Source organism: Grammomys surdaster, unplaced genomic scaffold (genome assembly GCF_004785775.1).
Source record: "Grammomys surdaster isolate TR1022 unplaced genomic scaffold, NIH_TR_1.0 222, whole genome shotgun sequence".
Lineage (NCBI taxonomy): Eukaryota > Metazoa > Chordata > Mammalia > Rodentia > Muridae > Grammomys > Grammomys surdaster.
The window spans coordinates 1042858-1069517 of record NW_021604667.1 but is presented as its reverse complement, the minus strand read 5'-3'; the positions used below and the strand labels follow the sequence as shown (position 1 = coordinate 1069517).

Here is a 26660-nt window from a genome sequence, read left to right as displayed (position 1 = left end):
CACCACCACCACCACCAAGCAAAAACACGAATTTTCATTTCAGGGTGAAATGCTTCTGATCCCTAAGTAAAGTGAGAAAACAGAGTTTTCATAAAGGAAACTATTCAATTTAAGGATGTTTTCAGACTTAACAATTCTGGTTTTGTAGGGTTTGCTTTTTTTTAAATTTTTCTATGTGTCTATCAGGTGTAAGTGAACTACAATGCTCAGCTAGACCTAACAATTCCTCCAGATACTTTGATCTCTGTTTCCATTATTCAGTCCATATTTTCCCATTACTCCAACCTAAACATGGTGGTTTGCCGTTAACACTAGCAAGACCCCTGGAAGTGACACAAAACTACATGTTCCCTGTTGTAGATAAGCTATTAAATCATTGGTTTTCATTCTGACTTAAAGGAAATGAATGAGCCATAGTTAGAATCCTGCAACAGTCAATGTCTTTTGAGGCGTAAAAGCAAGAAAACTGAGTGACATAAAAGAAGACCACCTTCGTGACCTGACTTAACAAGTTATGTGGCAAAAATCGGTAGCAGAGCTACTTGCTATAATTCTCTGTCCATTCAAAAGTGGCAGCATCACATAGATAAGGGATCAAAAGATCTGAATTTTAGCTTCAACTACAAAGTAATGTGTCACTTCCTTCTCTAAGTCTAGGTTTCACTTTCAACTAAATGGGCAAACTAAGCCAAATTATGTCTAGTAAACTTCTAATCTAAAAATGCATTATTTTAACCTAAGGCCCTGAGACCTAGGAAATCTAGGATTTTAGCTTTCACTAAAAAATAATGCTGAAAATATTACATTTATTTTTATAAAAATGTTCTCAGTTGTAGCCCTTTAGAATATATAGGTATAATTCACAGTTGGGAGAGGTATCCAACTATATATTATTTAGGCAGTAAGTAATTTCAAATCTGTGGATCTTGAACCATGCATGTATCAATGCCATCAATGTTTGTTAAAATAAAAGAGTATAAAAACAAGTAAGCCAGGCCTGGTGGAGCAGGATAGTAAGCCCAGCTACTCAGAAAGCTGAGGCAGTCCACAATGTTCAAGGCCTGCCTAGGCTACAAAAAGTCCAGGCTAGCCTGGGCAACTTAGCAGATACACATTAAAATAAAAACAAAACACAGGCTATGAATGCTGTTCAGTGTTAGAGTATATCTAGCATGCATTGGATCCTAGATTCAGTTCTCAGTACAATAAAAACAAAGCAACACACATACATACACACACAATACCTATAGATTTCTCCAGGAACAAAAGTTTATCAATAAAAGCATATACTACTAAGTCTCAATACAATGACAGACATTTAAATTTCAAAAGGATCTCAAAATGTAATTTCAATAAAAAGTTGAGGAAATGAGATGACTCACAGTGTTGGACTCTTTTCTACTACACCTCAGTTCCTCCTGCCTTTCCTGCTGTATTAAGCAGTAGAGCAGAAAAAATGCCACATTATGAAACAGAGCTAGAATAGAGGTCTGTAATTAATTCACTATGGCATCATGGATAAGCCAGTTTCTCACTACATGCTTTAGTTTTCATAACGTTTTGGGAAAGAGTTCAACTAATTGCCTTTTCTAGGCATAAAAATGACATTATAAAAGTCCTACATAATAAAACAAAAATATAGATTCTTGAAAGAGAAACTTGGAATTTGTAGCCAAGAGAACTGAAAGGTTTGCTCTGCTGGCTGTAAATAAAAGTATCAGTTCAATTTAGAAGGTTGGTACAAAAGCACGTTACTCTGGGATCTACTGGGGGAAGATCTCTTTATATAGTGTAGAACAGCTGTGATGTATTAGAATAAACATTGCACTAGTGTTTGGTGAGCTGTTTTCAAATGCTAACTCTGTTGCTTGGAAGTTGTTTCTCCTAGAACAATATATTTAACTTCTCTAAGATCATATATATAAAAATGCAGAAAGTACCAATCAAAAAAATCATCACAAGTGTATGCATTACAAACTGGGTAAGAGATGCTCTGCCACAGTGGAAACATAACTGCACTGGACTCAAACTCTAACAACTGGACTACTTATTAAATTAGCTTTCATAGTATAAATCAAAAAATAAATATGAAATACAAGTAATAATCAATGTTAGGGAACAGACTGTGTATTTAGATTCTGTTGATTAACAAAATATGAGGTGTGTCTCAAGTGTCTACTCAATTTAGTACAATTCAGTGAAATGCTCTAAGTATTCCCAAACACACAAACAGGAATAAGCATTTCTTCAATTGGCCAAATTTGCTCAATTAGCCTCTTAGAGCTTATGCAGAGCCACTTTGGTTCATGTCAAGGAACAGAAGACATTTCTTATGATCAACCAGCGAGTGATGCCACCTGTTTTCCGAAATCACAATTTGTCACTGGGTTTTTTAAGCTGCTGGCTGCCAAGCTAAGTCTGCTCACAGTACCTTAAAATATGCCACAGAGGATGGAGTCAAATATAAACAATGCCATCCCTTTTATGCCTTCTCAATTTTACTAACTGTCCTCAGGTTCAATTCTCCAGATAAGTGTATTTTCTTCCAATTCTCTCATTAATACAGTAGGAGGGAGGACATATAATCCAAACAAATCTTGTCATTTTATCCATAAAGCCCTCAAAATGCTCATTTTGGGGGTAAGCTAGAGTTAAATTTAGGAAGCCGGGACCCACAGGACTTTAAAAAGAAACAAACTTTTCTCCTACTATAAAGTTCTTGAGAAGTTCTATCATCCCAAGGGGGAAACAAGTGACTATCAATTCTCTCATGACTCATTGGGTTCAAATAAGTAAAACAGTTCTAAGTTCTGTATACTTCCTCTTGCAGTAAGCACTCTATAAAATTAACAGATTCAGTGCCAAGAAAAAAAGAGATGAATTCACATTGGAATACATTTTCTATATCAGGTACTGAACTAACAATTTACAGAGGTTCTGACATAACTGTTCTTTCTAGACAAAACTTTATTCAACAAGAAAAAAACAATATCCACATAGCTCTGAATTGCTAACAATAGTGAAAACTGCTAATTTCTCCTTCCCAACTTAAAAAAGAAAAAAAGAAAAAAGAAAACAAAACAACCCATAAACGCTTACTCAGTGTTTTATGCTCTCACTTAGCCAGAACTGACAGTTTCTTACTTTGAAGGAAAAGCCACACAAAGACTTTATTTCAGGAGAATCCATTGTATCTGAAAATCTAAAAGCATTTTTCTACCCTGTTCTACTGAGTTCTGAACCTGGATCAGATACTGAATTTCAAGGCGATTCAGTGCTATCGTAAGGCAGATCACTATCATCCCCAAATTTCTAGTGACAGACAGCTTCCTGGAAACACACACATTAATAATCTACCAACATACATTTTTTTTTCTGATCTTGTTGCTGTAACTTTGGGGAATATAGTATATATAATATATAGCAGATTTCTGAAAGCCCTTCCAAAATGTACTTGTCACAGGATTTCCATCAAAGTATTTCTTCCACGGGGAAATTCTAAAAACTAAGAGTTCAACTCTAAGCACCATACACAAATATACACACTTTAACATTTCATTTTCAAGATCTTATAGTTGGAGAATATACTTCAGTGCTTCTAGTTACAGACGTGTCAGGAGAAGAGTTTGTGAAATAATTTTAAACTGTATTTTCACTCAGAGGCGCTTTCCTACTAGTGAACTTCCTAGTCAGAGCTAGCCATATTAATCACCAGTAAAACATCTTGCAAGATGAGAAAAAGGGCAGCAAGCTGGGCTCTCCTTCCAAGGACCGTATTACTCAGCACTTGTTTGTAGGTCTGTACTCCGCTGTGGCTGTGTACATTTATGTCCGGCTGCCCTTTCAGACCACATCATTCTCCCTAATGCTAAGGATCTTGTCTACAATTTCCTCTGGCACACAGTAAAGTGCTATTTCAGTAAAACATAGCTGATGTGAAACACACGCGCTGGCTGGAAGACCTCCTTAAATAAATACCTTCCTTCTTTCTCTCTGCTTCTTTTTTTATGCAAAAGAAAAGGTGAGTGGCAAATAGGGTCGAGTTACAGCCACTTTGGAAATGAATAGGTGAGCTAGAAGGTTTTTTGTTTTCGTTTTTGTTTTAATTAAAAAAAAAAAAAAAGAGCTGGGGAAGTTCAATTTCTCCAGCTACCGCTCCTTTTGGTCCCGGAGGGCCAAAACAGATGCTGGAAAGGTAAGCTTTGAACCCCGCAAATACAAATCGCTGCCTCTGAGGCACGAATGCCATCCACTCAATGGCTGGCTAAGACAAGAAAGGGGTTCCAAAAGAGTCTCCGAGCCGCTCACTAAGGTAAAGGGTGAAGGAGGAGGATTCCCTCTCCCACTCCCAACTCATCCTGCCCTAAGAAGTCCCAGGTCTCGGTTCTGAGGTGTCCAAGTGAGACTAGGAGGAACAGCGGTGACGGACACAGCGGGATGTGGGAAAGGAGTCTAGGGAGGTGCGGGAGAAGCAAGAGACTAGGATGTCCGAGCTCTGGGCCCGGGCTTCTGTTACTTACCCTACAGGATAGCCGCCCCCCAGGTGCACATCTTCAGGGGCATCATAGAATTCCTCAGTGTCGCTTTCCGACGCCATTTATAGGACACACCCGCGGGTGAGGTGGCCGGCTCCGCCTAGAGAAAGGGTGATTCTGAGCGTCTCCTCCTCGTCAGTTAGAGTGTGGAGAGGTGGGTCCCGGGCGTCGCTGAGGAGGGCACAGATGACGTGGAGTGAGAAGTCGGTTAGGGACAGGGGACCACCCTCAGTTGCTGGGCTAAAGGGGATAACCTGCAAAGCGACTGCCTGAGGTGGTTGCAGTGAGTCTGGGATTGTGGCCGGCGACCCGGGCGCTAGGTGTATGGAGCGCGCTAGAGAAGAGGCTGTGGCTCTTCTCAGTCCGGGAGAGCAGGCAGCGGGCGTGCCAGCGACAGCAGCTCCAATTTCTCCCGCAGCGGCAATTACAGTTGCAGGCAAAGCTACTAGCCAGCAAAATACCGACGCGCACCTAACCTCGCGAGACTTCGCGTCCGGCCGGTAAAGCGTGGGCGGGGCGGAGAGGTGGCGGGGGGCGGTCCCAGAGAGGCAATCTTCTGATTACTAAAGCCGGAGCAGCCTGTCAAAATGGCGCAAGCGTGTTGAGCGTTTGGTAGAGGCCGGAAGTAGTGGGAATAAGGGCGGTGTCTAGCCTGCGGAGGGGAGGAGTCTAGGACTTGCGCAGGAGCAGCTGGGTGCCAAAACTCTGAGGCACGCCCGACTTCGGGGGTGTTTCTCTTAGTGGTGTATTTACTAATTCGGCCAACTGCAGTTCGAAAGAAGCATCTTGAGAGGAATGATTTTGAGTCTCTTCCGTTTACCATGAGAGAGCGATGTGGGCAATTGGGATTAGTCGTCTTAGCCAAGTCTGAAATATCCCGCCTTAGGGTTTTGGCACTTTTATCATCTCTAGTCTATATTCTATAGGAGTATACCTGTCTTATTCACTTACTATGAGATCCCTAATTGAGATCCCTACATATCATCCAGATGGCCAAGGGGCAAAGTCCCTAAGAAAGAGATAGCTGGGGTGTGTCCCATTTCCAAAGAGTAATGGTGATTTCTTGCTGGAGCTGAGCCAGCTTAAGAACTCCAACTTTTTCTCAATGCTTATCTGTCATCACTGCCCATGATGTGACAGAAATTATATACTGCCCAAGATATGTGTCACATCACACACACACACACACACACACACACACACACACACGGGAGGAGGGGGGAGAGAGGGAGGGAGAGGGAGAGAGAGGAAGAGAGAAACAGAGAGATGTGATTGATATACAAACATATCACAGAAAAGAGGATACCATTGCAAGACTAAGATCTTCAACTGCTCAATTTCAGGTGACTAAAATAGAAAGGTAGATTTTGAAAGACTGAAATGTTTTTCTGAAACAAATGGTCATTCATTGCCCACTAAAGAGATAATATTGACTTTCAGTGTTTTCATGACGCACATTTGTTTCTTCCACTGACATCTTGGAGTAGTTCATGCAGCCTTAATCAAGATGGCAGCAAAAAAGCTTGGATTGGGACCAGGGACAGAGCCCCAGAGAGATTAAAAACACCAGGCAAGATCTAGTGTGAACTGGTGGATTTCTATAAATTTAAATGTGATAAACTCCATTCTGAAACATCCCAGAGGGGTTAGGAAAAACAGAACATAATCAAATATGTTAATATTTTACAGTAGAACATATGATAGTTTATACAGGTAAACAAAAACCAGTGTATAACCTCATTCTGTTCAGATAACTCCTGCCAAATAAGATTAGGATTGGCAATAATAATAAATTCCTTAGAACGAACGGTGTACTATGTTTACATCATTTCCTCCTCGCTCCAACCCCTCCCATATCATTGTCTCCCCAGTGATAAGTATCCTTTTCTTTATTATTGTCATATATATATATATATATATATATATGAATAAATATATAAATACAACTTACTGATACAGATTTATGTTGCTCATATATCTTTTGAGGACTGATCACATGATATATATATATACATATGAATGTTTTTAGATGAAGTTTTGAAATCCATACTTTTTAATTAACAAGAAAATATCTGGGTTTCAAAAGCTTTATAAATGTCCATAGTGTAGGCAAAGGAGTTATAGATTCTTTTGTCAGTATAACTTTTGTCAAAAATTACTGTTAGATTTTATGTGTTTTAAATGTTTTAACTTAAAGAATAGACTTATGATACTTACTACAAAACAAACTGGTGAAATAATACATCTTTATTGAATTTTTCTACAGTGTTTACAGCGATTAACACATCACATTGTAATCCCTCAAATATAAACAATTATTTGACAATTAAAAATAAATTATACTGGGTGCAGTGTTGCATGTGGGCAGATCAGTATTACAAAGTCATCTTTAGCTATATAATAAGTTTGAGGCCAGCCAGTGTTACCTAAGAACCTGTCTAAAAAAAGAAAGAAAGAAAGAAAGAAAGAAAGAAAGAAAGAAAGAAAGAAGGAAAGAAAGGTTCATTTCAAGTTACAATTTCTTGTTCACTATGGAATACAGCCTTTTTGGTTTTGAGTTGTGGAAATATTATTGAAATATATCGTTATATGAAAACAAATAACCATATAAATTTATTTTCTTCCTAATTACTTAGCAGTGAACCTATACATTTCTTAAAATATTTTGGTTTATTGTAGTGGTATAACCTGTTTGAATATTACAGAAAAGACTTTTGATGTTGTATCACTATGTATGGAATATGTAGCAATTCAGTAAACATATATTATTTGGTATTATGCGGTATTCCAAAATGCTGAAGACGGTTTGAATATGAAGAAGCCAACTTAGTTACTATCTTACACAAGCTGACAGTCTAGTGTTCAAGTCCTGATTTGAAGTTTTATTTGAATATTCTATGCCAATTCTCTTAGAGTCTTTAAGGTAAGTTAAACATTAATTTCTCAGTTCAGAAAAGGTCAAAATGGGTAGTAGGAATGATAAGCCAATGACATCTTAGAGCTATTATATTTGTCTGTTTAAGTGCTTTTATAACTGCATGGAGGTTAATTGCTGGGAGCAATAAAACATATCCTAAACTTTATCAATTTTGAAAATGTTAAAGATGTGTTTATTTTGCCTAAATATCTGTTTCTGAGTTTTAAAGCATTAAGTTAACTTCAAAGCAAAGTTTTCATTATAAATGAGTCCAATAATCAAATCTAATTTCACAGGAAAGTCCATATATACATTATTTAAATATTCTGTCTGAAACAGGGATGGTTGATTTCCCTGCTTTATTGGTCTTCTCTGACCCTTTCATGGACAGCCCTGAGGTTCTGTAAAACAAACAATAACAGACATTAGAAAAAGGTAATCCTATTTTTTCCTGTGTAGGGGTCAACAAACTTGTCCTTGCTACTTTTGAAAATGACATTTAATTTTTATATTTCAAGGCCTATTTATATGTTATGTGCTCGCTGTTTTCCTGGCAGAATTTAGCGATGGAATGTTGATTGTGTGACTTGCAAAGTGGGAATATTTGTTATTAGTCATTATAATTTTTTTGTACTCTGGTCTATACAATAGTATTTTATGAGCCACCTCATAACTGAAAGTGCCCTTAAATTGATTATTTTGATTCATTCCACAAAAATCTTAAGACCTCACAAAATCTTATACATAGATGGAAATTATGATAAAATATTTCCCACTTGGCTCATTCCTAATGGCTAGAAGAACTACACCGACATAAGGCTAAGGTAGGTTTAAGGAAAATCTTTCTGCTTGGCTATCATCCTTTTCTATATAGCAACAATTCTATTCTAAAGGGAAGAAGTCACCATTATCATATGGAACAGCATAGTGTGAGTGTTTTCTCTCTCCTCTTAAAAAGAGTCATATAAACTGTCAGTATCCCTTCAGCTAGTATTATGACAACCCTGGCAATAGTCAGTCAGAACATCAGGAATCAAAGTAGCTAATAATTCATGTAGCCTTTTTTGTAATCAAGCAGAACAGTGGTAACTCAAGAAAAATGCATAGAAGATTAGATTGCTGGAGATACAATATAGACATAAAAAGATTTGATATTAGTATTTATTAGATATTTTTATGGGTTTTGAAATATCAGAATCCACTAACAACATGTTCTAAAATTGTTGAAAACTTGTCAGGGACAAGATAATATTTGATAATCCTTGGCCCTGAATTACCTGTTGGAAAGGTCAGTTGTGTTATAACTAGGTATTAAAATAAACTTGTTCCTATTTGGCCTTGAAATCTTTATATCTTTTTTCAACCCATCAGTGTACCTTTAAAATTATACTTTATGATAACATTAAAATGAATTTTCAAATCTTAAGCTAACGAGAGATAAAATAGAAAATCTAGAAGTGCATTGACATAGAAGAACTAGCCTGCATTACAGTTCTGTTATTTTATAATAGAATATTATGTGGCCACACACTCTTGTTCAGGACTCTGAAAGGAAGCAAATTAGAATTATCTTTAAAAGGAGGAATTTGTTAAATGATATTTGCTCTATCATGATAAATACATTAAAAATGGAGAATGAGGAGAATTTCACATTTACACATATGCATTCATTACATTGCCCCCAAATTAGGTAAAAGCAAAAATTCACACTTAAACTGAATCAAGTTGTACAGGAATACACAAAATATACACACCCATACCTCAGAAATCTACCACCTAACTAAATTCATTGTGGTTAAAATCCTTTGTGTTCACATCTTCCAGTTTGCTCTCAGGTAGTGCTCTTAACACTATTTCAAAATAATTCACAAACCTTCCTGATACCCTCATCATTTCACAAATTGTATTTACTTTAAAAGTTTTCATATGAATATACATATATTAGATATTGAATACAACCTTCCTCATATTATCCTGCCCATATTTTCTATAAATAAACTTTTTAAGATTGCAAAATAAGGTGCTCTATGTATTGTATTTTCTTACCATAGGTAAAACTGTGCTTCCACTTTTATGAAGTTCATATCTTTTTGTATATAGTTCATACAAATGAAAACATTTGATGCACTCAAGGCTCAATATATATCAGTGTTCTCTCCTTGTGTCCATCTTTTGTTACCTGTGCTTTTTTAAAAATGTCCTTTGGCCTCAGTTTTTGTATTACTAATGGTTTCCTTCTTAAAGATAAAGAAAATGGCTGTAAGAATCTTCAGTTCATAATATATTAACTGTAAATAATTTTCCTTTTGTGGTATTGGGGATTGAACATAGTGCGTTTTGCCTGTACTTAGGAAGCGTGTAAAGTCATACCATAACTGCTATTTTTCAGGCCTGAGTCAGACGATTGGTTCTCTGCCACATGCCTGGTATCGAGAAACTTGCATGTTTATATCAGTCACTTAGATTATGTAGACTATATAATATGATTTTGTTAAGCAAAGGATATGGGAAGACAAGGAAGAATTGTTTACTATAAGTTCATAAGGGACAAATCCCTATATTTATTTGCATGAGCTTATAATAAGTTAAATGAAAACGGATGATACAGAATAATACATGTAATAATCTCATTTGTGTGAAATCATTTATTTGTAGATCTATGTATTTAGCCACATAGAGAGAATTATTGTAGAATATTCAGAAAGAAGCCATGGTGATATTTTTTAACTTGCCAATTAAAATAATAATAGTAGGGGACTGGAGAGATGGCTCAGCGGGCAAGAACACTGGGTGCTCTTTCAGAGGAGACAGATTCAATTTCCAGCACCCACTTAGCATCGTACAACTGTCTGTAACTCCATTTCCAGAAATCTGACACCCTCCAACAGACATACGTGCAAGCAAATACCAGTGCACAATAAATAAATAAATTGCTTAAAGGGGGGAAACAAGGAGAGTTAGAGGATATACGTCCCCCATATATATATATATATATATATATGTATCTTTGTGTGTGTGTGTGTGTGTGTGTGTGTGTGTGTGTGTGTATGTGTGAACTTGTGACATTTCTTTCTTTGTGGAACTATTAAATATCCTATAATAACTGTATTACCTTGAAAACAAAAGGACTGTATTAAAACAAACCATGTAAGCTATCATATATTAGATAGACTTACATACAAAATTAAGGCTTAACATCTGTTTTCCGTGTTTTATATAACTATGAGTCCTGGGCTTATTGATGATTCCAAAATTTATGTCTTGGGATTGTTTAATAAATTTCACTGAGAAACTAAACTGGGAAAGAATACTCACAAAACAAAGGAAAAATATATTTGGAATGTAAGTATTGTACTGTTGAAAATGTCATACTGTTTACACTTCAATAGACATATAAGAGAATAAGCAATGGTAATTTTAATGCAACTGCTAAATGGCTGATTAATGTGAAATGTCTAGGAATAAGACATGTTAGAGATACGCTTCTAATAATATGATCTGGACATAATGCTGTTTTTCAAAGCAATAAGCAGTATATATGGCCTTATATAAAGAGATGTAAACAAAGACCCACGAACTGTATGCTTTAAAAAAATCACTCAAATCAAAATATGGTACTGTATGCCTATAATCCAAACATTTGGAAGCTGAAGCAGGGAGATTTCTACAAGGTTGAGGCCACATTGCACTACCTAATAAGTTTGAGCAAGACAAATTTGGGATAAATAGAGAAACCTTGTCTCGATATAGAAGAGTTTAGATGAGGGGGTGTGGAAACACAGAGAGATTGAGACTAGAAAGATGTGTTGTTAAAACACATATTATAAATAGATAAATAAATAAATAAATAACGGCAAGAATAAATTACTTTGGGAAACTTACATTTATTCAATAAACGTTACTGTTAACTGAAAAAAAAAAACCATATTGCTCTTTCAGAGTATCTTAGTTTCCATGTCAGGCAGCTCCTAACTGAGGTCTCACTATGGAGACCAGGCTGGCCTTGAACTCACGAAGATCTACCTGCCTCTGCTCCCCTAATACTGGGATCTAACATGTGCACCACCACACCCAGCCCCTAGTCACAAGTTGAAGAATTCTTTTGCAATTTTTACCAATATGTGTGGGGGGGGCATTATCTATCCATCTATTTATTGTTGAACTTAAACTATTGGCAAAGATTTACATAGAAATTTCAATCAAGAGTCTGGAACATATGTATCCAGGCAACAGGAATCAATAGAATTTATGATTCTATAGACTACTTCATCTCAGAATTTGGATGTTGAAATCTAATTTCCAATGTGACTGTATTTAGAAGTGAGAAGAACTTTTAACAGTTACTATCCAAGTCTCATATCTGATTAATAAATTTCTTCTATAAAGTTCTCTGATACGCAGTCTTTCCGGATTATAGAACTTATTATTTTCCCAGTCAGATTTTTTTTACTTGTTTTATACTTGTTTTGTGATAATCTCAAACATTAACAAATTTCTACATATTATTTAAACTGCAACTATGTTTCTGTAACTTCAATCCTTTTATAATTATAGTTGCTGTCTTAGGATTTTACTGCTGTGAAAAGACACCATGGCCAAGACAATTCTTATAAGGATAATACTTAATTGGGGCTGGCTTACAGGTTCAGAAGTTCAGTCCATTATCATAAATTTGGGAACATGGCAGCATCCAGGTGCCATCTCTTTTATGCCTTCTCATTATTACTAACTGTCCTCAGGTACAATTCTCCAGATAAGTGTATTTTCTCCCAATGAAATAAGTGTCTGAAATAATATGACAAGCAAAATTTAAAGCAGGTAGTTGAGGTAATGGAGGGGTGGCCCCCTTGGAGTTGGTTCAGACACAAAGTTCTCAGTACAAATGAGGTTTATAAGCCAGGAGGAGCAACCATGGGTAGGTAGGGTAGATGGGGGTGCAAATGAATTGGGCAAAAGCAGGCAGCAAACTGCAGGCAGCAGCATATCTTTTTGTTTTTGTTTTTGTTTTTGTTTTTGTTTTTGTTTATTTCAGGAGTAGGGTTTTAAGAAGAAAGGGGAAATGTGTATGCTAGGGTGGATTGGTAAATCTTAATTGAACATGTTAGCCAAATAATGAATTTTGTTTGTTGGAGATTGGTGTTTTGTCTCAGGAATGAGTCAGTGGCTAAATATGGGCATGGACCTTGGGGCAAGCTTTATGTATGTAATTTACTTTTTTTAAGCAAGAGAGAGAGAAGAGTAAATTTGGATTCTAAGATGGGCCCAACACTCCCAGATCCTGGTATATTCACCTCCTCTGGGTTATTCAGTCTGACAGTCAAGATTAATGCCACAAAAGGATTTTGTACTTGTAATTAAAGTCTCAAATCAGTTGACTTAACATTTATGAGATTATATCGATGGATCTGACCTAATGGTAGGAACTCTTTGAATGTAGTTTTTCCTGGATAATAGAGAAGAACAACTCAGGGAAAAGAACACTGCCTTTCCTGGAAGGAAGCAAACATCTCTGCTGCGAGCTAACTGTGAGGACCACAGAACTTGGATTGTGAGCATTATGTAGGAACTCACAGAAGCTTCCCTAGCAATAACCAGCCTGTAAATGGAGGCCTCAGTCCTAAGACTACAGGGAGGTAAATACTGCCAACAGCTTTAATGGACTTGAAAGAGGATCCCAAACTGCAGATAAGAATACAGCTATACTTGACTTTGTTTTTTTTTAAGTAGGTATATTATTCATTATTATTATTTAGTAAGATGTTTAAGTGTTCACTTTTTTTTTTTTTACTTATTGACTTTACATCCTGCTCACTGCCCCCCTTCTGGTAACAACCTCCCACAATTCTTCTGCATCTCCCCCTCTCCTTCTCCTCTGAAAGGGTGGGGTCCCCTGGGTATTCCCCACTCTGGCGCATCAAGTGTATGTGAAGCTAGGTACTTCCTCTCCCACTGAGGCCAGACAAGGCAGCCCAGCTAGAAGAACATAGCCAATGAACAGGCAACAGCTTTTGGGATAGCCCCTGCTCCAGTTGTTCAGGACCCACATGAAGACCAAGCTGCACACCTGCTACATAATTGCAGGGAGGCCTAGGTCCAGCCTGTGTATGTTTTTTAGTTGGTGGTTCAGTCTCTGAGAGCCCCAAGGGTCCAGGTTAGTTGACTTTGTTGGTCTTCCTGTAGAATTCCTATCCCCTTCAGTACCCACAATCCTTCCTCCTATTCTTCCATAAGAGTCCCATAAGAGTGGGTATGTGCAGCCCTCTGAGTCAGCTGTTGGGTGGAGCCTCTTTTTACTTCTGTGTGACTCTGAGCTTAGAGCCCAACCAGACTGTATGCAGACTTCTGATTTACAAGGCTGTAAGTTAAGATATCAGTTTTGTACACTGCTAACTGTATGGTAATTTCTTATGAATCAGTATAAAACCAATACATAAGTAAACATCCCTGTCTTCTTGCTCCTAGTTAACCACAGGTATAGGTAAGTTATGATAAAAATAAGCTGAGGTTTTGTAAGTCCTTGTCCTTGAGTGAATTTGTGATTAAATGTAACATTGTAATGGATATTGATTAAGGTGTAATGAAAAAGAAGAAAAAAATACCTAGTGAATTCAGAAAAAAATAACCTAATGAATTTAAATATCTATTTTCACATATACTCACATATATACTGAATCACACATTCCACCTCATTTGCACAATATTATCTAGAACCCCAGTAATCTTGCTATCCATTTGATATTAGGGAATGGCTGCCATTTTGTTTATAGGGCCTTTTCCCATTTACTAAACCTGCATGCCTTTAAACCTTGTGGTTAAATGGTGTCTGATGCCCTCTTCTGGCATGCAGGTGTACATCAGATAGAGAACTCATATACATCAAATAAAGAAAAATCTTTAAGAATTTTTTAAAGAAAGTATGAATGATGAATGATCAAGTAACCAGGGTGAAAGATAATGATGATAGAAAGTCAGTAGTAACATTAATGCAAAGCATACTGTAGAAACTAAAAGGAAAAAACTCAGCTCGGCATGAAAGCACACCTCTGTAATTCTAGCACTCTATACACTGAAGTTGGTATCCAGTATCCAGTGCCTCAATATGACTCAAATCACCAATGGATGGGACTCCAATTAGTAATTTTTCAGTTCTTAAAACATTGAACCCCTTATTTATTTTTTTTCACTGACGGTCTTTTGCCTGTATTCATGGTTTCATGTTTGAAGCCCAGTCTTTGGATATCACCCTTCTCCAGTCTCCTCTGATCAAAGTCTTCTTCCGTTCTCTGGCTAGTACTTAGTTTTATACTGAAAGTTTGCCTTGCTTTTTTGCATGCTTCATTCATCCTGTCTGTTTTTACAGCCCTGCACAGCTGAGTCACACTTGGTGGTAGTTGTGGTTGAGAACATCTATTCCACTTCCAGCAGTGGTTCCTGAAGGGCTGAAGAACTACAGAAAGTGGGTCAAACACTGAGTAGAAGGGGACAGACCACTTTTGTTCCAGTAGAGTGAGACTAGTCTATGTAGTGGGCATCAAGCTTTAATTGGTTTCAAACTGAGCTACTTTCTCACCAAACTTTATCCAAGAGGCAGTTTGTGATCATTGATCTTAAGTTTCAACCTGATGAGATCTAGAATCACCCAGGAGACAGTCCTCTGGGTATCTCTGTAGGGAGTATCTTTATTGGGTTAATTAAAGTGTGTGGGTAGGATCCTGGGTTAGGATCCTGGATTGTATAAAAAAGAGAAAGTGAGCAGAGCACAAGCATGCACATTATTCTCTTCTCAACTAAAGATTTAATGTGAGTATCTGCTTCAAGCTGCTGCTGCCTTGGCTCCTGTGCCATGATAGAACTTAACATGAACTGTGAGCCAAAATGAACCATTCTTTCCTTAAGTTTCTCTTTTGCCAGAGGGGCCAAAGAGTGTGTGTATGTGCGTGCAGGGTGGGGGGGGGACTAAGGGAAGGTTATTCACTTATTTAGTTGGAGTCTTAAATGTTGTTCTTCTGGTGTATATTTTTTAGTGAAAAGTTGTTAAACATCCACCATTTGGTTGTAGAATAGAAATCAATGAGGCTATAGAAATAAAAGTAGGCTTCCTATCTTCGTGTTCTATATGTGAGAAATTTGGGATGCAAGCTATTTCATAAGAGCACTGGAAAACACCTTGGACCTTATTTGATACTATCATAGGAGTATGGATTTGTATACTAGTAGAGGAGATTTCTGATATTATAGAGGAGGGCATTCTATTATATGCCTATGCAGCATGGGATATGAAATAATTTGTTTTCAGCTTACACCCAAATTTGTTTTTTCCCAAGCAATGCATATTTAAGTGTATCTTAAATGGTTTTTTTATCCTGAAGATTTATTATCTTTAAAAATGAGAAAATTTTAATATTACAGTTAACACAACTGTGGAATCAGTTAAACCTGTTCATCTCAACCCAAATTCTCTTCCCTATCCACAAATTTGTGTCTTTGTCCAAGTTTCATGTATCCTGAATAGAGCTATATGTCATCTGGAATATATCTTTAGATAATTTATTAGTCAGGGAATGTATTTTTGTATAGTCATAGTTCTCTAGAGCACCAAAACTCACTCTCACCCTCCCTCTCTCCCTCCCTCCCTCCCTCCCTCCCTCCTTCCCTCCTTCCCCTCCTCCCTCCCTCTCTCCGTACACATACAAGGGTATTTATTAGAATAACTTTCAGGCTATGATCCAGCTAATTCAACAATGGCTGGCTATGAATAGAAAGGCAAAGAATCCAGAAAGTGTTCAGTCCATGAGGCTGAATGTCTCAGTCTTCAATATGTTCTGGAAATCCCAAAGAAATGGGCTCTAATGGACTTACTGGCAAGGCAAGAGCAAGCAGGTAAAAAGCAAAAGCTTCCTTCTTCCATCTCCTCATATGGGCTTTTAGCGAAAGGAATGACCCAGATTAAAGAGGTGGCTTCCCACCTCAAGGTCTTCATCAAAGGCTTGTGTCTTCTTATCTCAAAGGTCTAGACTAGAAGTGCATTCAACCCTCTCCAAAAATCTTACAGATGTGCCCTCCATTTCTGGATTGTCATTTATTCTCCACGTGGTCAATTTGACAACCAAGAATAGCCATTGCAGCATTAAAGGGAATTTTATTACACAATAGGGATGGATTGTTTAACACTGGCCATCTGCTGGCTAGAGTAACTGAGAGCATGGCCTTTTTTTAGTCTATAAAAATAGGTGACTGTTCAGCAGTCCTGGTTTCAATTCTTAGATGCTAGTCTTCAATACATGTAGAAAAGTTAAAGAAGCAGTGCTCTGATGGCAGATGCTGCAATGGCAGCAGCAGCAAAACCAGATTCTCTGTCAGTGAGAAGCAAGCACTAGAACTTCCATTTCCATAGAGCTCCTTAGAACTGGACTGGCAGGAGGGAATTGCCAATTCCCTCAACTAATCCTTCCTGGAAATCCATTCTCAGACCCTTAGCTGTCTTTTAGTTGGTTCCATATCTAATCATATCAGCAATCATGATTAGCTATCATATCTCCTTCTCTCTTTTTCAGCAGTACTTGTGGAAACATCAAGTTACACATTAACTGAAACAATTGCCCATTCTTCCTAACTAGTTCACAGGTAGCGAATGGTTTGTAGTGTATAGTAAAAGCAGCAAAGATTAACATTGTAATTAATTAATTCTTAGTAATTAATTAGAGCAAGTACTTGTGGGCCACTTCCTTAGAGAGATCTGGAGAATTAATATCAAAGCACACTCTAGTCAATTATATTCTATTTTATTGAAATAAATGCAGTAAATTAAGCAGAATGCTTGTGTGTGCACACATTAATAAATGTGTACATGTGCTTAAGAAGGTAGTTTGTTTTGTTTTTTTAGCCTCTCACCTTCCCTTCTTTCCTCTCCTCTTCTTTTTCTATCTTCCTTCATTTCTTTTCAAGTCATAATCTTACCATTTTTCTCAGGCTAGCCTATAGCTCATTGTAATGCCCAGGATGGCCTTGAACTTATTATTCTCCTACCTCAGTAAGCTAAGTGCTGCATTTTCAGGCATGCCCCACCATGCATGCTATATATAGTTCTTATCAACAAAGTTCAGATTTATTTTTTCCAATGGATGGTTTTGCTTTCTTCTTAAACCCCCAAATTAAAGAACTAACTATATATGGTTATGTGTATGTGGCCTAATGACTGTGATAAAGATCTTAATGCTTAAACTGAATAAAGCTATATATAGTGACATCTCTTACTGTTAGTAGTATTCAATCTATGCATTCACTTGGAAAGAGTATTAAAAGAAAGAAAGGGGTTCTGAGATTTTATTCTAGTGTAGATCTATCAAATTCTATCTGCTTGGGAAGATACTTATATCAGCATTTTAAAATTATCTGAAAGAGAATGTAATACAAGAAGTAAGTAAAACTTTAAACATTGTTTATTTAAAGCAAATGTACACACACACACACACACACACACACACACACACTATGTAGTTTTGCTATGTTTCCCAGTTTAACCCTGAAATACTAGGCTCAAGAAATCTCCCTTTCTTATCCTTTCTAATTTGGATTATAAGCTTATGCTGTTATGCCAAGCTCCATGTCATATTCTTACAACTTAAGGATTTATCATTTCACCATGAATTGTAGCTTCTAGCCACAAACAACCAAAATATCTGTAAACTAATATTGTCTTTGCTCCAGTTGACTGAAATTTGGAAGGAGAAGTTTGAGTAAAAATATTAAAAATCATTTTAAAATTTTAAATTATTTATTTAAATATTTAATAAACATTCATTGATATTAATGATTTTAAAATCATCTCTGTCACACACACATGCACTCACACACGCTTGATGGCAATTAATAGTTGTGACAGTTCCTCTGAATATTTCTGTCACTAACTCCTGAATGGAGACAAAAAAACTAAAGTGGAGGCAGGTGAGGAATTGCAGTTTGACATGCCAGCTGGATGATATCTAAAGCTAGACTCACAGAAAACAAATCCAAAATTCAAGAGTGTTTTGGAAAAAAATATGTGACAAAACATTTGGTATTGACAGTATCAAGGGTTGGAAGAAGTTTGTAGGGGTACAGAATATACGACCTAGTACAAAGTGCAGGGGCCAGGAAGGGAGTCTGGAAAGAGGCAATAGAGGGAAACGGTAGCCTGTTCCGGGTGTTATTATCCTGGGAGCAAGCACCAGGAACAGTGTGGGAGCAGAGTTTCTATCACAAGCAGGACAGAGGTAGGGAAAACAGGACATTCTAGGAGTAGTCAGAGGGAAACTAGCCAAGTAAGTGATGAAAGGTAGTCAGGAAGCCAGTGCTGTTTCAATCCGAAGCCAAAAAACACGTCTGTTGAAGGCAGATAATAAAGAACCTTGTACTTTGAGAGAACAAAGGAGAAGTTAAATCCTATATTATAACCTGGGAAATAAGAGGTAGGAAGGCCATGGAGGAGATTAATTGGAAAAGCTATAAGTTTTGGGTCTAGGGAATATTGTCACCTTTTATATCCACAGTAAGTGCTGGAAGGAACTTCTATGTAAATTTATCTGCTCAGTGTCTATCACTAGCTGTCACCGTTGCAAATACACCAAACTTTCCCAGATTTTCTTTTCAGTGTTTTCTGCATGTGTTTTGGAGTAGGCAGAGAGAAATTGTTGGTAGAGAAAACAAATCAAGGTCAAACCAGAAAGGACCATTTCTTTCCATTTGTTACCACGTAAAGCCCTCTGCTAAAGAACAAGGGGTCACATCCACAATGCAAGCCATCTCAGTCCTGAAAATAGAAAACATAATTTGCTTTAAAAAAATTCTCAAATAGTCCTTCTTAGATTAAAGCAGCAGCAATCATTAGCTTCCGTGTGTTTGTAGCTTTAAAATATGCTTTATGACTATGTAGGTAGGGGAATCAATTACTTTTGAATTCTGTTTTTTTTTAATTAGCTATACATTGCATCCAGACACTTGTTGTCAGCTCATAGCCCAATAAAGTATTTATGTCCCTGTTCCTTTGGAAATGTGTAAAGGTCCCAGACCTTAAATATGCTATACAGAGCTAGGTCATCAAGGTGAAATTGTTAAGAAGGTCCTTTTACAGGGCATCTTGCCAAAGTATAGGGCACAGGTTAAAGAATACATATATCCTAGATCCAACTTGGGTTTTCTTATGGCTCCATGTCCAGGGACTTCCAAAGTATGATTACACATTCTTTCCTAAGATAAGGGCTCAAGTTTTCTCTTGTCTCCTTTGTTGTGGAATGACAGCAACAGGTGCCTTCTATTTCCAGGATCTCTGAACTCTTTAGTAATTCCATAAATATCTTCAAGATTTCTGAGCTGGGCTTGCTGAGCCATCTTCAAGACTTTTTAGCTAGGCAGCTGTTGGTAAGAATGTGATGGTGTAATGGAGCCATGTAGAGAGACTTCTCTGGGGATAAATTGTTCTTGGTCCCAGGATCAAGTTCTATCTTAAAAAGAAAACTTTAGGTGGGTTCATTGCATTCCATGCTTGCAGGCAAGCATTGGAATGTTGCTGCATGCCACTGGTAAATATATCCTCAGGAAATATGACTAACTACAGTTATAAATAACTTCTGGAGAGATTTATTAATTTACCTATCGTGGTCCTACAATAAATTATTAAAGAAAACAAATTATTGTTACATATTTCTGAGCAGGTTGAGTATGATGTTAGTGAAGACATGATCAATTACCCCACTGGTAAAAGTATTTCATCTCAATTAATAAGACAATTCTTCTAGTCTCATAAGGTAATAATGCTACATCATATTTTGATAAAATGAAAACTATATATGTTAATAGTATAACAAAAGTAATAATAGAAATAGATTTTTATATTCATTTTTAGCAGGTAGTACGATTACAAAACTGAGTATGACATGGTTTCCTTTTTGCAAAGACATGACAATCTAGGAGAGAGAGCAGATGCTGATTTGACCTGGTTGAAATATATTGTAGCTTTATGGTTATGATAGCACTTGTACACCTGGAGAGTTTTTAAAATCCTTAAAAGCCTGTATGGCACCAGAGAAATTTCTTTTTTAAAAAAATGGTTTTCTGATACAAACTCTATTATATATCCTGGCTGTCTTGGAACTCACTTTGTAGACCAGGCTAGCCTTATAGAGATTCTCCTGCCTTTGCCTCCTGGGTGCTGGGATTAAAAGCTATGTGCTACCACTCACAGCCTACTTTTTTTTGGGGGGGGGGGTTGATGGTAGAGAAACTTGCCTAGAAAGAGAAAGGAAACCATTTAGCTGAGTCTCTGAATGCTGAGTAGTTTACAGGATTAAATAGGGGAGTATTATAAAAAGGGGAAATAGCACTTGCAAGGACACAGATGGGGAACTGAAAGTTTGAAAGTGTTAAATCTTAGTATGCAAGAGAAGCAGGAACTAAATCTTTCTCTCCATTTTCCTGTTTCTTTTTGAGACATGATCTTACTGTGTAGTCTAGGCTGGCCTCAAGGTTGCCAATAGACAAGCTAGCCTAGAACTTCTTCTATTCCTCCTTCCTAAGAACTAGAAGTTAAATGTACCTAAGAAGATATTTGTGTTTTACGCGTTCATTTGGGAGCTTCTGAAAGATTTTAAGTGAGGAACCACTCCAGTCATGAATGGTTTTGATTTCTCAGGACAGGATCTCATGTAGGCCAGATTGGCTTCAAATTCACTATAAAGCCAAGGATGACCGTGAACTCCTGATCTCTTTCTTTCATCTCCCAAGTGCTCAAATTATAACAGTGTATCACCATGGTAGTGTTAAAGAAGAAACTGATTACCCCAAAGAGAATCTGAGAAAATATTTAGGAAATTATTATAATTAGCTTAGACAAGAAGCCTTATAGAACTTGATTTAAGCCATGATATTGGGGATAAATGGTAAGAGGCAGATGTGTGAAATACTTGGAAAGTAGTTGGAAGCATAGAGGGAGTACACAAATAGTGATAAAGAAACACAATGTCATGTGGCTTTAAGTAACTGAGAAAGTAAAAAAAAATGTCATGTGAGGTAATGGAAGAAGCAGGAGTCACTTGAATGAATATACAGGGCTGGAGATTTGAAAAGTGGGCAGGATACAAGAAAGAAAATTTAGATTTATACTCATCAATGTGACATGAACCATGCATGGGGTAGACAGATTCTCTGAAAGTTTGGCAAAGTCATTCCTTCCTCTTTTGCTTACCTTACCTGAAAACCTAGTGACAACAAACATAGACATTTCTCCTTTTTAAAAATAATTGTTACTATTCCACGTGTATGACTTTTCTACTTGAGTGTGTATCCATATGTTACTTGTGTACCTGGTGCTCACAAGGGCCTCAGACCTCCTAGAACTGGAGTTACAGACAGTTGTGAGCTGTCATATAAGTGCTAGGAACTGAACCTGAGTTGTGTGTCGGACCAGCTTGTGCTCATAACTGCTGAGCCATCTCCACAGCCCCCCAGCATTTCTTAAATGTTCCTCAACTCTGATAAAATGATCAGGAGGTATGCATTTAGAATCCTGGGTTTCATCAAAATATCATTGTATTGTTGTATTATTATTTCAGTATTGGAGGCTAGAAGCACATCCATGTGCCCAGGATCAAAGCTTGAATCTAAATTTATTGCTGATGATGACTCAGAATTGGGAGGACTTGAAATCGACCTAACAGGACTTTACTGATATGCAATCATGGATTACTCATGTGGAAATAAAAGTTCTTCTAAAACAGTGATCGTCAACTTTGAAGTCTTAAAGGATCTCAGTACTCGGAAGGTGGATATCTAGTTAATGAGAGCCTCTGAGGTTGATACGTGGACAGTGTCATTATTCATTAAATTTCCACAGGTAGTTCTTTCTATGTAGCCAAGTTCGAGAATTCCTACTCTAGAAAATGAGAGCCTAGAGATTTATAGATGTAGGTCAATAATACTAGGCAGTGTAGACGCATGCTCAAGGAAGCATGTCACTAGCAACCAAACTGAATGTAGCTTCAGCTTCTGAGAACCATACATCAGACTGCACCTCAGTTGCCATATCTGAGATCTAGGTACAAAGAACCACAAGACGAGAATAAAAGCTGAAGTGTCACAACAGATTCATTCAGATTGCAAAAATGCAAGCAGCCAACACTGTTTGGCATTGGCATCAGCACTGCTGTGTTGGTACTAGTGATCTCTTCATTCAGCAAAATGCTTACTGAGAGTCAGTGCTATACATAAGATATTAACATACTTGCTGGGCATAGCATGGCACACAAGGTATATTAAGATTGAGGAGTCTCCTGGCTGGAGATGAGCAAAACCAATGCAAGGCATTGCTGAATAATATATGGAGTTTTAAAGAGAATGATACAAAGGAAAATGAGTGGGTATCCCTTTGATTTGTAGGTCACAGAAGTTTTCTATTTATTGAGGTAGCATTAAAGGTAATAGATGACTGACAAGAGACAACTATATGAAGCACAGAAGAATAACAGTATGCAGAAAGGAACAGAAACTGCAGTAAACCTCAAAGAAGAAGCAAATTTGAGTTGTCTGAGAAACAGAAAGAAAACCAGTATGACTAGATCAGGCAGATTGGAGAAAGTATTACACAAGGCAAAGTTCTAGAGGAAGCTACAGGATAGGTCATATACAACCTATAAAATCATGACAAGGAGCCTGAATTTAATTACAATTAAGAATTATTAACTGGTTTTGAGAAGAGAAATGATAAGATTCAATTTCTATTTTAAATGGCTATTCATATTGTTGTGGAAATTTTACTTTGAATATTTGAATATTCATGTTTATTGTTACACTATTTACAATAGGGAGGAAATGGAAACAACCTAGTTGTACATCTATAAATGAATGAATAAAATGAATGGGGTTTTTTTGGTTTTTTTTCAAGACAGGATTTCTCTGTATAGTCCAGGCTGTCCTGGAACTCACTCTGTAGACCAGGCTGGCCTCGAACTCAGAAATTCACCTGCCTCTGCCTCCCAAGTGCTGAGATTATATATGTGCTAAGAACATTTTCCATACTTTAGAAGACCTCCAGGTCTTCCTCTTCACACCCCATGCTTTCACATCTAAAGACAATCACACCACTCTCTTGCTGTTCATTTAAAACATTTTTTTCTTTCCAGTTGTGGTGGCTTATATCTTTAATATCAGCACCTGGGCAGCAGAGGCAGGGAGATCTCTGTCAGTTGGAGGCCAGCTTGGTGTACATAGTATATTTCAGGACAGACATAGTTACATAACAGACAGCCCTTCTCTCAAAAACCAAAACCCCCAAACACCATGTTTTAATTCTGTCCTTAGAACATTACAAGTTTTTGAAAAAGTGACTAGCAAGCACTCATCTTTTAATATTTTTAAGATTTATTTTTATTATCTTAAAAAATAATGTGTGTGAGTATTTATGTTGGAAGAGGGATGCAGATGTTCTCAGAATCTAGAAGGTGTCAAATGCCCTGAAGCTAGAGTTACAGGTGTTTGTGAGCTACCACTGTGGGAGATGGGAACTGAACTTGGCCCTTTGCTAGAGCAATGTGTACTCTTAACTGCTCAGCCATATCTCTAGCCCCACATCTTACTATATCAAGAAATGGCAAAACTGGCACTATTTTAACAAGGGCTCTGAAAGAAAACATCTAAAACCACAGCCTGTCTTCACCTTTGTCACAGTGAGTGGCATGTTAGAGTTGGCTGATGGTTTCAGGAAACTAATTTTGTTAACATCTTGAAATCACCCATATACTTTAAGTCAGCGGGAAAGTCTGGAGAGAAATTAGTTGAAGGATATAAAATTTCAGTTAAATGGGAAGAATAAATTCAGTGTATTTATACTTGGAAATTGCTAAGGGAATCAGGCATGGTGGCACATACCTGTAATCCCAGCATTGAGTAATCAGAGGTAGGAGTTCATGGCCAGCCTCTGCTACACTATGAGCCATTGGCCCTTCTAGGATTTTCCTGTACTTTTTAAATCATAGTAGTGTTATCAGGTGAATTGTAATTATGTGCTTAATATATATTACTTCACTATACTTTAACAGGACCACAATTGATTTATCATTGATTCTATACCCTTTTAATTGTATGTGGCACATAAACACTATCAAGTATTTGCTGAATGTATACTTATTTGATCTAGTATGTTTCACAAGTGTGAGTATGTTAATGGGCATTTTCAAGGGTATCTTTTCAGCTGAGTGTGGGAGTTGCCTATTGTAGAAGTATATAGTATATGTATGTATGGATACCTCTCAATAGACAAATTGAAGACCCTTTGGAAGATTATCTATCTCTCATTTTCTTTTCTTTTTCTACTAAGAATACCCTTGACATTGCTATGCATATTTTACTTAATACTTTTCTGATCTAAATGGTGGGTTATTATAATCCTCTCTGATGCTAGATAGATACAATATTTCAGTTATTGGTGTCTCTTGGGGTGAGGCAGTATCTCAGATTCCCTGGCATTTTATGTTATATAAACATATACAACACCTGCTTGTTGTTTTAACCTATGTTAGATGTAGAATTTTTAAAACTCTACAAATACTATTCTTCTTGTTGTTTGTTAAAAATAGAGTTTTCTGATTTACATAGTATCTTTAGCAACTGGTGTCTGGGGTATCAAATAAACTTAAAAGGACTTTGAAATAACATGGCTTTACCTAGTACCTTCCAGGACTGTGAACTTCAGCCAAAAATAAGATAAAGAGAAAGGTAATGCATTTTTTTAAAAAAAAATAATTAAATACTTCTTTCTATAGAGTGGAAGTTTGGTTTTCATAACTTAGGAGCATGTTAGGCTAAGCCAGGCAAGAATAAAAGCAGATGTAAGTGGAGATTTCATTTATTGGCATGGTGTGGCTTCAGCTAGAGGAAAGATGGAAACTTTCTCCTTCTTCTCCTACTTCTCCTTCTCCTTCTCCTTCTTCTTTTTTCTTTTCTTTTTTTTTTCTTTTTTGGTTTTTCAAGACAGGGTTTCTCTGCGTAGCCCTGGCTGTCCTGGAACTCACTCTGTAGACCAGGCTAGCCTCGAACTCAGAAATCCGCCTGTCTCTGCCTCCCAAGTGCTGGGATTAAAGGTGTGCACCACTACCGCCCGACCCTACTTCTCCTTCTTTTTCTTATTTTTCTTCCCCCTCCTTCTCCTCCTCTTTATTCTTCTTGCTTTAAACATTTATGAGAATTTAGTGAACCTTTTATGTTACTTCAAACATTAGGACATAATTCCCTTCTGAAAAAAAGCACAAATCTCTGTATTTCCAATACAAAATTTGAGCTTTATGATGACAGCCTATTTTGGAAATTTTCTCTTCCCCAGAACTTTAGGATATCATTGTAGGATAGTTTTACTTGTGGCAGCCTGTTCACTGGCCAACATTTATGATTTATTAAGGTTGACAGTTTGGCAGAAACTCTGTTTCAGTTTTGAGTGGTCATGTCTCCTGTTGACTTTCTAAAAGCAACTTGGGGATATTTGTTGAAGTTAATCTTGTTGGTGATATGTGCCACCACTTGCCAATGACACTACAGTTGTACTTCTTGTGCCTTGAAGGTTCTTAGTTTTCCATACTCTATATGACATGTCACTCTTTGAGATAAAAAAGAAAAGCAAGCCTTCCCTCTTTATAAAGGATATTAGAGTGGAAAACTAGGGGCTCTCCAGTAATTGGTTAATTTCCTTAACAGTGCAGGGGGATTTCCACTATAAAATAATTGATTCTTTATTCAGCCAATATTTCTGCCAAAGTGATCGTTTGTATTACTAGGCTTTCAAAAATGAACATCTCTGGCTTTATTCAGGAATGGTACTCTAAACAATCAAGTAGTAGAGATATTCAAGAATACAGAAATTTTGGTAGGAAATTGTAAGAAATCCTATCTACTGATGTTTGAGATATAGTCAGAGCAGAGGGCATTCTACATCTTCAAGACACATCTGGAAACATTCTTCCTGCTTACCAATACTTAAATATAGATTATAGGCCAAGGAGTTGAATTTTAATAGATCTAGACTAATTAAAGTTGGAATAATGTCAGAGATAGAAGTTTATGATACTCTTGCTCTTGCCTTCTTGCTCCTACTCTGCCCTCTTGCCCCTTCCCTCCTCTCTCCCTTTCTCCCTCTTTCTCCATGGCCAACCTCTCCTCTCCCCTCCCCTCCCCTCCCCTCCCCTCCCCTC

General features: G+C 37.2%; 1 protein-coding gene and 1 pseudogene across 4 annotated transcripts in view; both read right to left on the bottom strand.

Moving 5' to 3' along the window:
* The window catches only part of Wdr44 (WD repeat domain 44), an 89000-nt gene extending 83992 nt beyond the window's left edge, over nucleotides 1–5008 (bottom strand). For 2 of the 4 annotated variants that reach the window (XM_028773156.1, XM_028773157.1), the window contains exon 1: nucleotides 4521–4975. In XM_028773156.1, the coding sequence (XP_028628989.1) occupies nucleotides 4521–4597 (77 nt within the window). In that variant the 5' untranslated portion in view covers nucleotides 4598–4975. Of the gene's footprint in view, nucleotides 1–4520 lie in introns of all 4 variants that reach the window. The other 2 variants (XM_028773155.1, XM_028773154.1) reach the window with 2 other exon arrangements.
* The window catches only part of LOC114625774, a 44142-nt pseudogene continuing 22079 nt past the window's right edge, over nucleotides 4598–26660 (bottom strand).